We start from the raw sequence: 17216 nt of genomic DNA, 5'->3' as shown, positions 1-17216 counted from the left end.
AGTAAGGCTAAAATTAAGGGTGAATAAAGGCACAATGTGGAATTTTTTTTTTTTTTTTTCCCTTTTTGACCAGAACATTGGACGTTACTCTGAAAGCTATTTATGATCATTTTAAAATTCCGTGCATGTTCTCAACTTCTAGGAAAAAAAACAAAACAAAGATTTTGTCACTGTTCTCATATTAACTGGTTTTGTCTTTCCTATAGGGTGATCCAGGGCAACCTGGAGAAACGGGGCCTATGGTAAGCACTAACATTAGCCGTGATATCGTTTGCATTTAGGCTGGGACAACCGTAAGAAGCTTAATCCAACAAAACCTAATTTAGTTAAGCCATGTCAAACTTACTGTGCTTGAGTCAGTCCAAACTCCATTCAGAAAACAAACTTCTTCTTTTTTTCTTTTTTTTTTAACTTGCTTGGTGAGGTACACTTTCATGGCACTGGCATGGTTGGAACAGTACGGCACAGCTGCACGTTGGGGAACACGCAATGTGGAGATGATGCAGATGTAATCCGGCCAACAAAAAGGATGAATTACAGGGTTACAACAAAAAAACACAAGTACTGAAACCCCAGTCTTATTCGGGAGCACTGTCGGCTCCATCGGATAATGCTGTCACCTCGTAACCTGTGCGAACTCTTATTGACTGCTATGCAGGGGCACAAAACATTTGGGAAAGTGCGTTTAAGGGCATTCCCAAACCAGGTCACACCAGTAGCAATGTGAGCTCAGCACAGAAGTGGTGACCAGGTACTGCTGTGCTTTCCAACAGAACAAACACAACCCTGAGAGTTGGTAATGGGAGCGAAGTTAACATGGTGGCGTTGGCACAGCTGTAAATTCTTACACTATGTCAAACCCCCCCCCCCCCCCCCCCCCAAAAAAAAACAACCCATGTACTTCACAACTTACGCTCGCATATGTGTCAACTTTCAAAAGGATAAGTGTGAGGTCCGTGCATGTTGGAAATTGAGACAACACTACCATGGGGAAACTTTGATGGAAGAGACGCCAGTGTAGCAGCTTTGAAATACTGCTCTGCCCCGCTTATGTACTGTATCACGGACAGACCTGGTGTATTTGCGGAATACGAAGGCTCCATAGTGTACGACAATGAGTTGTGTGAAGGCAAAAATCTGAAATTAGATGTACGATAAGTCTCGAGATACTCGTACGATGTTTTATGGCTGCTACGGTGAAAATGAATGGCACATTTTATGATACACTGCAAAAATGATGGCTTTCTCTTCCGAAAACAAGAAAAGAAAAGAAAAAACCCTCCTTTTACAGGAGGGGAAAAGCTGTTCCAGTTAACAGCAACTGGATACTGCTTGTGGTGTTCAGCAAATAAAGCATTTGATTAAGATGCCTCGTAAAAACTACATTAACTAGGTCGTGCCAAAAAATGGGGAGTGAGGATGGAAAACGTGATATGTGAATACACACGGTGTGATGTCAGTTTTCACAAGTGCAGGGGAGGGTAAGTGAAGCTGACGGAGGAGGTGCTATCGAGCGCTTTCATCTTTGATTCCATCACTTTTCCACAGCGTGGAAAAAGTTGGGAGGATTGGAAATAAAGGGACAGAGAAAATAAAGGGGGCTGAGGTTTAAGTAGCAAGTGAAATGTACTGTCTCGGAGAAGTAAACACTGAAAACTAGAGGGAGTTAAAAACTTAAGTGGATGTATTTGCCGCCCCCCCCCCCCCCCCCCACACACACACACACACACACACACACACTTCCTCGCGGCAAATTGTTTCTTATGAGTGGAAAATTTGGATTAGATGATCCCAGGTGGACTCTCATGTGCGTAAACACTGACAGAACGTAAATGATTCTCGAAAGATACGAATGGTGAATCCCTTTTAAAATGAGCCGAGAGTCCTTTGCATTAAATTTTTTTTTTAAAAATACCCCCCACCGCCCCCGCCTGCCGCTTTAATCCTCAAAAGAAGTCCCACCATTTCACAATTATATACGCAGCGTTGGAAAAATGTCTGTTTTACGAAGAATTTCATCGTTTGGGAAGTCAATATTAGAAACAAAAAAAAAAAAAAGAAGAAAGACGCGACACCACAACCCAAACACAACGCAAACGGGTGTCATTTGGCTTCTGTTTTGAAGATGTCAGATTGGATAAAATTGTTGGAGTTGTCATTTCATCTCTGTCTGGAGAGTGAGAGTAAAACAAAACTTCTCCATCCGCACAAAACGCTAGTCCACACCCTTGCCTGGCCCCTTGAAAATAAATAGGAATTAGTTATGCATACGCAACGAGACGGATAGACTCCACTTTGTGCAGTGAGCTGAACAGATAATCTTTGATTGGCACTTCTAAATGTGCACAAGTGAGCTGGAGTTCGGGATTTTTGAGGTCGGTTCTTCACCAATCTTTGCTTCCCTTGCGCTACTCTTGCAGCAAGCGCCCTCTTGACACAGCTCAGCGTTTTTGATGTAGATGCTATTGTTAAAAAGGCAAAAGTAGATTCCAGAGTTTTCCAGCAGCCTTCAAGGACATGTGGAGCTAGTTAGAAGGATTAAGCTCTCGCAGAGAGGGTGAGGGGGGGGGGGGGGGGGGGGATAGTTTCAGGACTCGATTCAAAATCATCAGTGCCATAAGGTTTCTCTGTGGTAAATTAAGGGGGTCATCAGCTTTCCAAAGGTGGCTCGCAGCCGTGCAGTTTTCATTCGTTAATCGATTTTGATCAAAAACACACAAAAATGGAAGACCAATTCTGCATTGTTCCTGCTGTTCTGCCGGCGACTCAAAACACTTCCAACATCTGCTATTTAGGGTTATTTATTTATGCTGTAGGAGGTCACCGCTACCCTGTTACAGACAATACGGTCCAAAATTACCCACAGTGCACCAGTGGTCCAAGTTTGGCCGTTTGGAAAATATACAACACGCATGCATGCGCACACAACAAATTTTCTTCATACACTCAAGGACAAACCCATATTATATTTTGGTGTTGTTGTGTTTCCTTTTCATGCGCAGCCAAAAGTGGGGAGCAAAGATGAGAGGAAATAGTTTGGGACATGTTCAGCGGACTCAGAACTGTGTTGGGACCAATGTTGACATCAGTAACTAAAAGCATTTATTGCGGAACAAATCTGTTTTTTTAAAAAGAAACTCAGACATTTGTTGTTGTTGTTTTTTTTTTTTTTAATACTCTTAGACATGGAGTATATCTCACAGAAAATGTGTGAAACGACCACCATCTCTTAACACCTCGTTACGGGGGGGGGGGGGGGGGGGGGGGGGGCATTATATCAAAATGGAAAATCCTGCAATAATGAAAATGCAGATAGATATTCAGTGACTTTTTTTTTGTAGCGGGCTTAGAAAATTCCCCGGTTCTACATAGTGAGTAGCGGTGACTGTTCGAACATTAGAAAGCTCCTCGTAGTGTCGGTTTGATGCAGTGGCACAGAAATGGGTGTTCAAATCTTCTTCAAGTCCTGCTTAGGATGCTTTGTTTCACAGCTGTAACGCAAATAATGATCTTATCCTTGTAATAACCAAGTCTATACTAAAATGTGCTTCTTTAAGGTGTTATTTACTTACTCCAAATTGATTTTATGATATAATGCGGCGCAAAGCCAGTTGATCTGCATGCCGTTTTTTTTGTTGTTTTGTTTTGTTTTGTTTTTTGCAAGCTGCAGTTCGGCACAAAGTGGCGGTAGCACCTTACAGAATGAAAAAAAAGTCCTGTGGTTATTTTAACATACACGTCCACATTCTCTCAGTGTTGTGCTAACCTACGCTGGCAAAACATGAAGAAGAAGAAAAAAAAAAAACAGTCCAGGCTTTCTTTTGAAGCTAAAAACCCAACAGAAGCTCATAACGGAAGCTCTTAATCTGCACTTTATGGATCTTACATGTAGCTTTTCATTGCGTAAGTCAGCCCAAATATTTTTCCTCTTAAGTCTCAGCGAGAAACTCAGGTTTTGAGAAGTTCTTCAAGTGCTGCGAGGGTTCGACTGTAGACTGGAGAGCGTGGGATTGTTTGTCTCTTCCGAGTCGTGAATGAATGAAACCACCAAACGCTCAGCTTTTTTTGTGCCCAAATGCTCTTCCACACTCAGTTGATGAAGCACTTTTTTTGTTGTTGTCTTAAATCGGGCAGCAAAGGAATAATTATAATTGTTGATAATGAATTTTTTTCATGTTACTCTCAGGTTTCTTGCCATTTCACGGCACAAATTTTAGAACAAAAGACTTCCACAAGGACCCTTGGCTTGTAGCTCCTGAGTGCTCTCGGATGTGTTCAAGCTAATTAGCGCTCAGGCGAGTGGCACATGCTCTCACATTGCTAGCGGGTCGTAAAGATGTTTACCAAACCCTACTGAGGACAGCTAACAAAGACTTTTAAACGCAAGTAGGGGAGAACCTTTTTATTGGTTGGCTAGAAAAATGAAAGTTCCTTGAGGTTTTTTTTTTTGTTGTTGTTAAAAGTGCAAATGGAAAGCGCTGTAACTGCGTGCGCCGTTTCTTTAAATGTGGGAGCTTGTGGCTGCTGGATTTTAACAGGCCAATTTAGATTTTTAAGAAGGAGAATTATGAATGGGAAAGTTTTAATCTCCACTTTCTGATTCACTTTTTTTTTTTTTTCCCCATCAAAAGAGACGAAACAAAATGGAACAAGCAGCTTATTCTCAGAAAAATTAGGATTCCTACCAAAAGTCTTCATGTCAGTGCCAAGCCTCCACCGGAGCTTTGGCCACCACCAGGCCACAGTTCATATTAAAAAAAGATTTACACTGACAGTTTTCAACCTGAATGTGTCATTAGCTGCTTTTGAGCACAGGATCACAAACCTTTTTATACTCATCAGGGGACCAAGTGGATGGCTTTGCCAATCATTCTGCACCAACAAGAATAAAGCTAGAAAGGTTGTTGAGGGCTTGTAGGGCCTAAGGTTTGTCTGGCCTTGCCCCAAGTGAAGGTGATGAGCCAAATGGCACCATTTACTGCTCCAAACTAAGAAAAAATGTCAGCCGATGGGAAGTGTCGTAACAGCCAAGATTACAACTGTTGATGAACTGCTGTGGCACTGCAGTAGTTCAGTCTGTTGTACACGCGAGGAGCTAATCTCTCAGGAAGCAGCGCTACTTCGTTTTCGGCAGGTTCTAGTGGAGTCGATCGAGGATCCAACCCGGCCTTCGGTTTCATTGAAAATAAAAACCGTCCTCCTAGGCGATCCATCACTGATCTAAATCTACCGAAGAACGCGATGCCTTTTTCCTGCCCCGAAGGCATTGTAAAACGTTCCAACTATCGGCCCATTTCGGCTATGAACTTCTCTGAGTTGGACATCAAATGTAACAGCCGAGCAGACAGTTTTAACTAAACAAATGATCAACACAAAAGATAAAACTGCTGCTCGTGGCCTCACTAGATTAGATGGTCATGGTGCCGCTCAGTAAAAAGAATTTCATTCTTTGTCAAAAAGAATCAAACAAGGCTGTGTTCTCGCTTTCTGAAATCCCTGCCACGTGTCTCTGCTCTGCCATATTGCCTGTGGAAATCATATTTGATCTCTTTCACTTCCATTTACACGACTGTCTCCCTTCTCATTTATAGGGACCTGAGGGGCCACCGGGGCTGAAGGTAAATTTCACGCTGGTATTTCTGTCTTTTGAATGAAACGCGACGTGATTCTCAAGGTGTCTCGGAGTCCAACAGAGCTCGAACATGCTTTCTTTGTCCAACTCTCGGATTTTTAATCTAAATTCCAGTGAAAACCGAAAGGGAAGTTCCTAGAATAACGTAGTGGTTGTCATAGCGATGCTGTTCAAATTGGTAAAACCGAGGTGCTGGTTGTGTTTACTCGGTGATTAGACACAGGGGCAGACTGAGGGCAAGTAAATAGACAAGAGGGGGGTTTAAAAGCTCTGAGAAAGAGAGGGAACCTGGAGCAGCGGGACCCTGATGGCGCTGATGCAGGGAACAGATGTAAACCATATCCAGCCGTCAGGTAGCTGTCAGTGTTTGCTCAGTGTAACCCAATCAGACACTTCCTGTCTGTGCTGTCATTTGTCGGCATGGGCCTCCCGCCGGTGTAGGAGGGGTCACCGATGACACGCCACTGTGTTAATGACTCATAAGTCAGGCCCTGAGGCAACTCCATTAGATCCACTGCCGGCGTAGCTCTGTGTTTAGCAGCAGGGCCGCAACAGTTACTTAAGTTTCATCACCTTGGTGATTGATTTGGTGACAATACGTGGAGAGCTGAGTGAATCACATATTTAACTCCTCTAAGCCAGGATACATTTTCCACCCACGTCAAACCCACTGTTTGTTCTCCTGCAGCCCAAATTATATCCTGGCAAGAAATAAAACTGAAATCACAAATATTTTGCTTATATTTTGTCTTTTTTTTTTTTTTTAGCCAATTCTCACTTGATGTAATTCACAAAGACTACTGTAATGATAGTGGTCGTGGTAATGATGACTCCTCAGAGAGTGAACATATCACTCTTTAGATTTAAACCGAGTTTAGATTTTTTTTTTTTTCAAATCGCCGTACCTCGCTTTCCCCAATGCAGTTATTATTAATATTTTATTTTTGTAATGACATCTTTTCATTTTTATTCTCCAGGGTTCGCTTGGGCCTCCAGGGGTCCCAGGTGTTGATGGACTGAAGGTAAGCTCGCCTGGTGACGATGACCACCCAAAAAGTTTTACATTGATTTTTCAGCAGAATGATCCCGTTCGATGATAAATCCTTTCAATAATTTGTTACGAAGGTAGATACCATGCATCTATCTCATTCCGATCACTTTAATAACATCAAATATAAATCTATTTCGAACCACAACATGGTTTAGCTTACATAATACCACGTGCTAAAAAAAAGTCGGCTATGAATGTGAATATTGTCTTTCACCCACCCCTGTAAGTATTTCATCCTTACCAGACTAAATAACCAAGGTTTTAGCATTTGAAGTCGCAATCCTATTTGAGAAAAACCTCTTTGGCTGCATCGTAACCACAAAGTGCCATCTCAAGCTGCCTGTGAATCTGGTTACACTCCCAACTCGAGCATTTCATTCTCAAACTGACTAAAGAGGACACCGCGCAGGTGTTTCACAACAGTAGGGAAAATGGAAAAGTATATCGAATCCAGATCCAATGATTGTAGAAGTGAGGAGAATGTATGGGGAGATGATTTTAGAGGCGCCATCTTTCTAATCTCTTGCATTTATTATATATGAGAGGTGAGGCGTGCATGGCTATAATGGGAACCAGAGTAAAGAAGTTTCATTTTGGAGTGAAAGCCACACCGACACTGGAGACAGTGAAAAGCTGAAGATCTAATTCCAAACTTCAGGAGTGAGGTTTGCCATGAAATAGAATGCTGTGCAATGCAGTTATAAAACAAAATGGGTTATGGTATGTAGCTGAAGTGTCACTCATAAATACACACACACACACACACACACACACAGAGTTGAACTGTGAAGTCGTTAAAGCTCTTCCAGCAGAAGTGGCAGCTTGTCTGGCAGACATATTGATCTCACAGAAGAGTTCAGTTGAAGGGGATGACCACTAATGCAAACCTTATCAGCCCAAAGGTTTATAATCAGACTCCATCACCATGATTACGTCAATGACTCCCATATGTTGGGCGGGTAGATGAAACAAGATTGTAGCATTTATTACGTTTTTTTCACCGCTTGTCTAGTCGGGGGGTCAATACAAGCTCAGCCTGATGTAAGTGCATGAATCAAAATCAAAATCAAATCGCTTTCGGTTACGGACTCTGGGCAATGCTGTTTGCTAACATTAGCCACTGTTAGCATGACGCGACTCGAACTTTTGTTGCAAGTTACTGTTTCCTTCTTAAATTTTTTTTTTTTGGGGCTGCTGTTTGTTTCTACTAATGATTTCATTTCATTGGTTTTTGTTTCTTTTGATGGTACATAATACATGTATTTTTATATTTTAACCTGCTAGCTAGGGGTTGGCTTAAAACAATCAGGTCAATGAACGGATTGAAGAGAAAACGGTCTTGTCCAACAAGAAAGCCTTCACCTACCGGTTCGTGCGTCTATACGCTACAGCGGCGTCCTTGCTCGTTACACAGACGCCATTCGCGTGTCTCTTCAAACAACATGTTTGACACCCAAAACGCTGTGGTTCGCACGCAAATGCATACCTTGAAGCCCGACAACATTCAAGCGTGATCTTGCAAATCCAGCTGCCTCGTACGGGGAAGGTTTTAAAAAAAAAAAACCCACGTGCAGTCCAAAATTACATGGCGCAAAAAATGTCAACGTACCATCAAAATTATTAAAGTAAAATAGTGGCATAACCTTGTTTAAGCTGAGTTTGTTTTGATCGTACGTGCTGATAATCCCACAACATTTCATACCAAAGCCCACAAATTAAAAACATAACAGAGAACAAAATGTGGAACACAGAAATCAGTTTCTCCCCAACAACAAAGCCAAAGTCCAATGACATCTATTTCGATCCAAATATTTGACTGCTGCCTGGATTTTCTTCCTGGGTATATTAATCAGTGTCATCCAATCAGAGTTGTCCGTCTGAGGAGATGGTGTCTGATCGTGAGTACACACTCCTCTTCTACAGGCCTCATGATATGGTAGCTTCACAAAGGTCGAGGGATCAATTGCTTTTGGCAAAAGATGGACTGAGGTTGGTTTCTCAACAAGAGCGGTGAGTGCATGGAAGCTGGCATTCATCAGGCGGATTTGGCTTTCGTCTTGTCCTCCTGCACAGAACCAAACCAGAGATAATTAGGCTTTTAATCAGCTTGTTTATCCTCTCTACTCTCAGACTAAGTTTGCGGTTTTAACATTGAATTTTATGGAATCTTTTTACAATCCGTCGACTTCTGCAGGATTGTTTCAAGTCAGTTCTTTGAAATGTAAATATACAATCTATCTTGTGCTGTCACCAGAAAATGTTTAACACCTGTGCAGCCATAACACAACCTCTCCCAAGGTCAAGGGTTATCTGGAATGTCGGAAATCTTTTTTGTCTCTTGACCTGAAACTGAAGTTACTGAAACAGCACATTAAATCCAGCCACTGTGTGTATGTTATACTATCCATAGGGGGATGTTGGCATCCCAGGATTGGACGGCGTGCCTGGAGCGAAGGTCGGGTGCACACGTATTCTGTGTGCTCTTATTTATTTATATGTATATTTTTTTTAATAAATGTATCGCAGTCATTTTTTGATTTTTGCCATTTCTGATTTCTCCCTCTCTCATTCAGAAAACAATTCAGAATTTGTTTCACTTTTTAATTTTATTTTTTTCCCCCTGTGGAAAACACACATTTATTTCTATTTCTTGTATCAAATTATCCTCTCAATCTGCATGGTCTGTATTCTCCAAATCATCTCCAAGCACATGTTTCCCTCCCGGCAGACATTTAATTCATTGCGATGGTGGTTTCCAAAATGCAGGTGTGAACTTAAATGGATGTAATAACTTCATTTTGAATTTGTTGTAAAACGCTGTCAGTTGTTATGGCTGTAAAATTTGGGGGGGGGGGGACGACAAAACAAAAAAACAACAATTTTTAAACAATCTGATACTTGTGTCTGGGGAAAAAGCTGCCATAACTCGAGAACATTTCCATAATCCAAAATCAATTTAACCCCAGATATCATCTGACCTTAGTGGCTGCAGTAATTCCCCAAATGAAGCCAACCTCCCCTGAGCTTTTCCGGGTTTAACGCTCTGCTTTCTTTCCCAACAGGGTGAAATGGGAGAGCGAGGTGAAAAGGTAAAAGTGCTGATTCAGATCATCAAACATTATTGTTTCGCACCAGCCTCAGATCCAGCCGTCCTGATAGAATGACAGCAGCTCTGCTTTTACTCCTCAGAAGTCCAGCTTGTTTTTCCAGTAGGGTTGGCCATCAGTGAGTCACAAAACTGGGCCTAATTTCTCCAGGTTGGGAGTCAGACAAGGACCAAATCACCCACACAATGGAGTCTTCAATAGCAACCTTAATTTCTCTGTTCTTTAATTCTGATGTCGCCCTCGTTGGGTGTCGTTGGACAGCAGCGGGTGGGAGGTGTTAACACGGACAGGGTGGAGGTGACTAAGTGTGCCTCATCGACCACAAAACTGACCTGAGGGCAGCTGTTTTCAGTTGTTGCCCTGAGTATTTCTTCAAAAGACAGATTTATTCCACGTCATTAAAACACCTGATTACCTTTATTGATGGGGCTATGTGGCCCTCGCAACCACTGTAAAGAATGAGCAGGACACAAATAATGACTCACGATGCTACCCTTGTATTACTGGTACCATGCTAGCTGCAGCACGCGGCGTTGGCGCCTTTTCTAATTTCGGAGTTGCAATTTTCTTGCCCGACTTCCGAAGTATTTCCTTCCTGGACGAGTTCGACCCCCTCGTATCGTGCAGTAGCCTTTAAAAGGTTTACCAAGGAAGGTTTTTATTCAGAAAAGTGCCATGTTTGCTAACATGAACTTGCCTGTTGCTTCAAAAAAAGCCCTGTTACTCATACTGTTCCTCGAGAGACTACAATCACATCCTTCACTTCTATTTGGGGAACATATTCATCATTTTCAGTATGAATCAACTTCAGAATCAGTAGAATGAAAAGTCATCAGAAAGACCATTAAAATGTGGTCCATTGTACTGATTAATGATGAATTATGAATGGAGAGGTTTATTTCCTCACAGTTAAGGCCAGGAGTTTAGTGCACCACAATCATGGACTGATGTCGTTTTTTTTTTTTTTTTTTTTTTTTTAACCTCGTGTGAGATTGCTCTGTTACCGACTGAAGCGAAATGCTAATTCATCTTTCCAGCGATGCACTTGGCTTGCTCGCTAAACAAACATCCATTATGCAGAATTAAAGTCCGAATAAAAGCGGAACATTTTTCAAAAACAGCTTGCGTGTTATGCTTGTTTTATCAGTTTGGAAATGCGTTTTGAGTGTTGTTGTTGTTGTTGTTTTTTAACAAACTGGTGTTTTTTGTTTTTTTTAATTTATCATCGATGTGTTCCCATCTAGACATTCTCTGTATGATTTGATTGCAGGGGGATATGGGTGAAGACGGCCTGAAAGGTGACATTGGGGAGAAGGTAGGTCAATTCTTCTGCTCTGTTGCCTTTCTTGGATCCCACTCAGACGAACAACAGTCTGTCTGTGTCTGGCTAAGAGCTATCCTTAGCCATTTTAGCAGCAATCTAGAGAGAGCTGCAGCAGTAGACACAGCCGAGGTCAAGTACCATCAGCTGCCATCGAGGCTTCGCCACAGCAATCATCCTGGCACTCGATGTGTCCTTTGTGCTTAATGTGGACTTAATTGCTACGCCACGCTCATGCTATATTTTCTGGTTGAGGGGCTCTTGCATTAATTTAGGACCATTTATCATCTAGACAGCTTGTCAAGTTTGGATCTATTTCCAATAAAATGCCAGACCGAAGCTCTGCAGGACAGATTGTTCTGAGTAATACATTCATGTTTCTGTCCAAAAATCTTTTGTTTTTCGGGAAGGATTTTTTTTTTTTTTTGCATCAACATCATGTCCAGAAGCAGATTATGCAGCCTGTCCAGAAGTTGTCATGCTGCCTCGACTGTTGTTATTGTATTATTGTTACATTGAATTATGACAAGGGAATGAAACTAGGTCAAGGCGTCATTTGTAATGGTCAACCTCATGACAAAATTTGGCCATTTTTACCCCTTTAACATGTTTCAGAAAGTGATTATCGGTTGGAAGAAGAATTTATTTGCACAAATGGATCTTGGAAAAGATGCATATTCTTCCAAAACTGCCCATTGATCACAGTTGCTGAGAACAGACAGCAGACTTTGTCTATTTTTTAACCCTTACAGCTGTTTCCTTTTGCCAGAAACACAGTAGTAGGTATGAAAACAAAAATGATTGATCAACAGAGGAGTAGAACCAATGTACTCAAAATGTCACCACCAATTTATTGCCCTTCAGTGGACTTTGATAACTTCTCACTTTATGGATGCCGTGATTTTGGAATGATCGTTGAACACGACTGCCAAGAAAGACACGATTCAAGGGAACCATCTGCAGGATATCATCTGCAGAGAATGAGTGAAAGAAAAAATGGAAGGCAAATTTTTTTGCTTGCGGGGTAGAAAAGGAAAAAGTGGAATTCAAACTTATGTTGGCGGTCACCTGCCAGTCTTTCTTCAGCAATGATTATCACGTGACGTAAAGAGACTAATGGAGAGCGCGAAGAGCTGACGGTAAGGACCGGTCATCTCAGACTGCATATGTCATTGTATTTTTTTAACATGCGGCAGGAATAATTGCTTTTCAATTTCCATCCGGAGGAGTTTAACATATCAGACCCAAAGAAATTAGAGATGTTTCAGTCGTCTCCGTGTCCTCAATTGAGCCGCTTCCAAAAGCTGCACCTCCAGTTCCGAAGAATTGTTGTGTCCGTTATTGTTTCACCAGTGGAAAGCAGGGGAGGGGAGGGCGTATTCATTCTTTCTGATAAAAACGCCAAAGTTAACAATACACAACACGTACTGCGGGGAAATGTGGTAACACGGGGTGAGAGGTGAGGCAGTGAAGGCTCCACCATGGTGAACAGAAAGAGACCTCAGGGAGCGTACGAGGGAGAGAGAGAGACCGCAGAGTGAGCAGTTAGAGTGAGCTTCGCATGATAGAAATGCACGGCGGATGGCGAGACACCGTCAGGATAACACACTCACATTTCAGTGCGCGCATGCGTTGTCTTTTTCTTTAAGAAGGCAAATCTGTTGCGCTCCAGATCATGAATGACAAAAAATATGATCCCTTAATGAGAGGACACTTATGACACCATTAATTTAAAAATGTTTTGTGGCTTTGAAATACACACTTATGTAGCATAATACCCACTGCGTTGCTTTCATAAGCCATCATCAACTCTAGAGAGCAATATTTCCATCTGTCCCTCACTGCAAACCGATCATTACCACAGTTAGAGGAAAACCACGCTCTTCTTACGCACAGTATTTAAAAAGATGTGAAATTAATTTGGAACCTCAGAGATAGGAAAATTCCATCAAGGTTAAACATTTAAATCTAAGTTGACTCTTGATTTACTTTTGGGAACATCCAGGCTGTGAGTGTTTGGCTCCAGCCAGTGTGGCACAGTGGTGGGTATCATTTTTGAGGCTTAAGATCCGGTCCAAGCTCTTGAGATCTGGCTTGGTTTCAGCTGTTGGCAGCGCCATTTTGCCCCAGAGGCCAGATATAATCCGTCTATATCCAAGTGACTGAGGGTGACGCGCAGCTGAGGTTCCTGAATTTGGTCGTCTTTGCTCGTGTCCATAATCGAAAGCAAAGCTGCGGTGCCGTTTATTGCTTGCTGATTAATTCTCTTCATCGCTGGCACTCTCGCCTGGGCAAACAGCTGGAAAATGGCCCTATTTACCCAGGATACATGATGAGATCTTCATGCTATTATCTTTAAATGCCAATATTCAGAGACAGCTCTGGGTGCCTGTAATAAAATGGAACTGTGGCGACAGCCGCCTGTCCGTTCTCTGCTTTGCGGTTTAATCACGGGCTGCAGCCTCACCGTGGTGATCGGCCCGGTTGGGACGTTTCAGCGTTCTGCACCACACCTCAAGTCACCTCCCAACTCCCCCACATTTTCCATCTCATATTCCTTCATTTGGAAATTGATTTAACCAGCGAAAAGGCGCTTGGGCTCGGTGACACTTGGTCTGTCATGATAGAAAATATCAAATGAAGGGCAGACGGCGTGTTAAAAGTGTTTTCACATGGATCACATTAGAGTTGTATTTGCTCTTATGTAGTTCTTTATTGCGTAATGCTGCTTAGGTTAATAATATGAACCCAAGTTAATAGTGCTTCCAATGAATCCATAGCTTGATTATGAGTTTAACAAGGTGAGGTCTTTTGTAGTTTCTTTTTTTATACGAGATGTAAAAAATAAAATGCAGATGTGTGACATTCCGACACATCTTCGCCTGCCAAAAAGCCACAGGTGTAAAGCAGCACGGACTTTGATGTTTGTTTTGTTGAAACAAACACAAGAATACGAGGTTCATCGGGGTCAAGCGCAACAACATCATCCGTGCTGTTTCTCACAGATCGGATTAAAACACTTTCACGATTTCAAATGGGATGAAAAGTTAAAAACTCTCACTCATTGTCTTTGGTGGAATATGAAGGTACTTTCCATATCAAGACTGGAATCTTAGAGATTGGGAGAGAGGCACCTACGCAACAAAGAACAGCTGTATACAGTAATACGGTTTATTGTATGTAGGAAAAAAATGCAGCAATTAAAGCTGCCTTGTGTGCTATGCATCCTAATGACTCCCATAAAAAGCAGAGTGCAAGACGCGTTTCTTCAGCAACTTCTGAGCACGAGGCGTACGTGTAGTGAAACCACAGTCACTAAATACCCAGTCTCCTTCTCCCCACTCCCTTTTCCCACCAACCGCCCATAATTACACTTATTCACCCCCTGTTTTATGTCTGTTTTTACTGTACACTGCAATAGGGATGCGGTGCCAAGGGAAGGCCTGGAAAAGTGTGATATAATGTCTTCTCTTGGTTCGGAAGCCTACCTGAAGAGATACAATGGACGTGATGTGTTAGTGGAGTATATCTATCAGGCTCCTTGCCTCCCTGTCAGTTTCTGTGCTGTGTTGTATTTCATCCATCATGTCAGCGCCAGTATGCAGCTGTGTGCTCTGACAGTACAAAAACACTCAAACGACTCCCTGTACTGTCGTTATAAAAGTGCTGCCTCCAACTGGTGGGAGCTTACGTATGTGCAGTCTGAGTACTGTTTAAATAGCGAGCGAGCTCCTTTTTTACCTGTTACGTCCAGTTAAGTAAACACAGCAGCCGCGCCATTGTGTTTTTGCAGATTCAAATGAAAAATGAACTCCTGTCCCACAGCGTCGTTCTTCCTTTTTAATTTTTTGTTTTTGCCTTTCCTCCCAGGGAGATGCCGGCTCGTCTGCGGCAGGCATAAAGGTGAGAAAAACAATGTTGATAGTTCGTCTGTTTGAATCCTCGAGAGCTTTACCGATGGCTAGTTTTAATTACTAATTTACTGATGTTGCTAATTTACCATCGTAATGGTCCAACCAGGATGAGCAAATCACTAATGCGAAACTAGCGAGTCTTACCTAAGACGCTGGAGGGACTTTATTCACGAATTCCATCCCGTTTCAATAAATCGCAAGTATAAAACTAGCTTGTAGGACTGAATAACTTAGGAAGGATTTCATACAAAAAACTCCAGCCAGTTTCAAGAAGTCAGTGGTATGGAACTGGGCACCTGAAAAGTTTGGAGGGACTTCAAACCTCGGTGGATGGAAGTCATTTCTATGTTCTGGAGGTCCCCCAGATAGTGTGATGGAGCTTAGGGATAGAGGGTTTAGGGATCTTTCTTTGGGAACTCTGACAACAAAAGACATGTTTTCCAGCTAGACTGATGCGTAGGTGGTGCAATCTAATCCTGGACTTAAGCAGATGAAAAAAAGAAATCTGTTTGCATGTATTACAGGGTGAACCTGGAGAGCCTGGGCGAGGTGGACAAAAGGTAATTATTTCTAATAGCTATGGAGTAGAAGCCTCTTTAAAACAAGAATAAATAGTAATGACTAAATAGATTTTTGTACAGTTTCAATAGTAAATCCTTATGACAAAATGTCTCCTGATTCCAATGTGGTTTCTGTATTGGAACAGAATACTCCAGCAAGTGTTCAGAATGCAGCAGCTGCCTGAACCATGTTCACTTTTCACCCATGCGAGTACAGTATTGCCTGTGCGCCACTGGATACGTGAACTATGACCCGTGGAAAGTGTCAAAGCCTCAAGTCTGTTGCGCAACATCAAATAGTTGAATTTTTGGCAAGAGGATTCCAATCTCAGTTGAATCTCTCTGTTTAAAGTACAATAAGTTCCCATGCCCATGGGAGGCTCCCCGCGCACAACCTGACACTGAGACCCGACCCCTCGAGCATCACGGTTTTCTCGCTCACTTTACGTTTTCCTTGGCTTGATTCTTATTTTGAGCCAAAGTTACCTCCGAGGTATTGCACCATGTATTCAGTCTTTTGGATTGTCTTGATTCTCACCACAGTCTTAAAAAAAAAAGAGAGAGAAAAAAGTCATTGTATTAAGGTTATTATGATCGACCTCTTCGACAGGTTTTTAACTCAACGTCGTTTATGAAAATAAAAATGGATTTACTGGGGAGAGGCAAGCACACAGCAGATGAGGAGCTATTTTTCTGCTAAATAAAAGTCATCACCTGTCCCATAACCAGACTGCATCTGAGTTTAATTCTTTTTTTCAATCCCATACACTGAATTATGTGGCCCATTAATTCCCCTCACTTTTCAGAGAGCCAAAGGAGCTTCTCACAAGAATAAAAAAAAAAAAACGATTGAATCCTAAGTTGTTTTTTTTAACTCCCTTTTCTCCTCTCTCATTTTGTAGTTATTCTACTTTTGCTGACACAGTTACAATTTGTATTATTCATCATAAATGCCACGATAAGATTGAGTTGTTGCTCCACTTTCGATGTTACCACTGGATGGCATTCAGTAAGTTTAGTGAAGCAGAAGGCCACAAGAAAGATCTGAGTTTATTAGATTCACAATACTTTCATTAACCGCATTGGAAATTTATAGCCCTCTCGCTGGTCCCCTGAGTGCCATCACAGTTGACCATTCTTGTGCTGTGCTAATCATTTCTTTTTCACGTGCCATAAATACAGTGTTCTTAATAGAGCGTTAACCAGCAATAGAAATTTTGTTTTGAAAGTCTCACGACTCCCAAGGCCTCACGAGGGACTTGATTTTCTGATTCTTTTTTTTTTTTTTTTCATTTGCATGTACTGGCCGTCTGGAATGGGTGTCTTAACTTGACAATGACCTTAAGTGGTGGAGAAAGTTGCCAACTCTTGATTTTCAGCAATGCCAGATTCTAACGACCTTGAAGCCACAGCTCATACCGCCTTTTTTTTTTTTTTTTTTTTTTAACTTTTATTCAAATTACCACTTGACAGTTTTGTTTTGTTTTTTTCCTCCCAGAAACCAGAACTTTTCACACCTGCCCAAACCAATAAAATCACAGAAATACGACTCTGTTGCATTTTGTGAGGGGCTGAGTGTTACAACAAGCACTAATCACACTGTCGAGTCATGGCTGCATGAGTTGGGATGA

At 41.9% G+C, this 17216-nt stretch overlaps 1 protein-coding gene across 1 annotated transcript in view; it reads left to right on the top strand.

Moving 5' to 3' along the window:
* The window catches only part of LOC147238655 (uncharacterized), a 50757-nt gene that overhangs the window by 13077 nt on the left and 20464 nt on the right, over positions 1-17216 (top strand). Inside the window, exons 5-12 of the mRNA XM_086198097.1 lie at positions 207-242; positions 5592-5618; positions 6610-6654; positions 9094-9138; positions 9746-9772; positions 11061-11105; positions 14982-15014; positions 15550-15585. Coding sequence (XP_086054223.1) covers positions 207-242; positions 5592-5618; positions 6610-6654; positions 9094-9138; positions 9746-9772; positions 11061-11105; positions 14982-15014; positions 15550-15585 — 294 coding nt within the window. The remainder of the gene's footprint in view (positions 1-206; positions 243-5591; positions 5619-6609; positions 6655-9093; positions 9139-9745; positions 9773-11060; positions 11106-14981; positions 15015-15549; positions 15586-17216) is intronic.

The sequence above is a fragment of the Aulostomus chinensis genome, chromosome 24 (assembly GCF_037954235.1).
Source record: "Aulostomus chinensis isolate RoL2024-O1b breed Wild chromosome 24, RoL_Achi_v1.0, whole genome shotgun sequence".
Lineage (NCBI taxonomy): Eukaryota > Metazoa > Chordata > Actinopteri > Syngnathiformes > Aulostomidae > Aulostomus > Aulostomus chinensis.
Note: the sequence above shows the minus strand (reverse complement) of the source record. Positions and strands in the feature narration are given on the sequence as shown.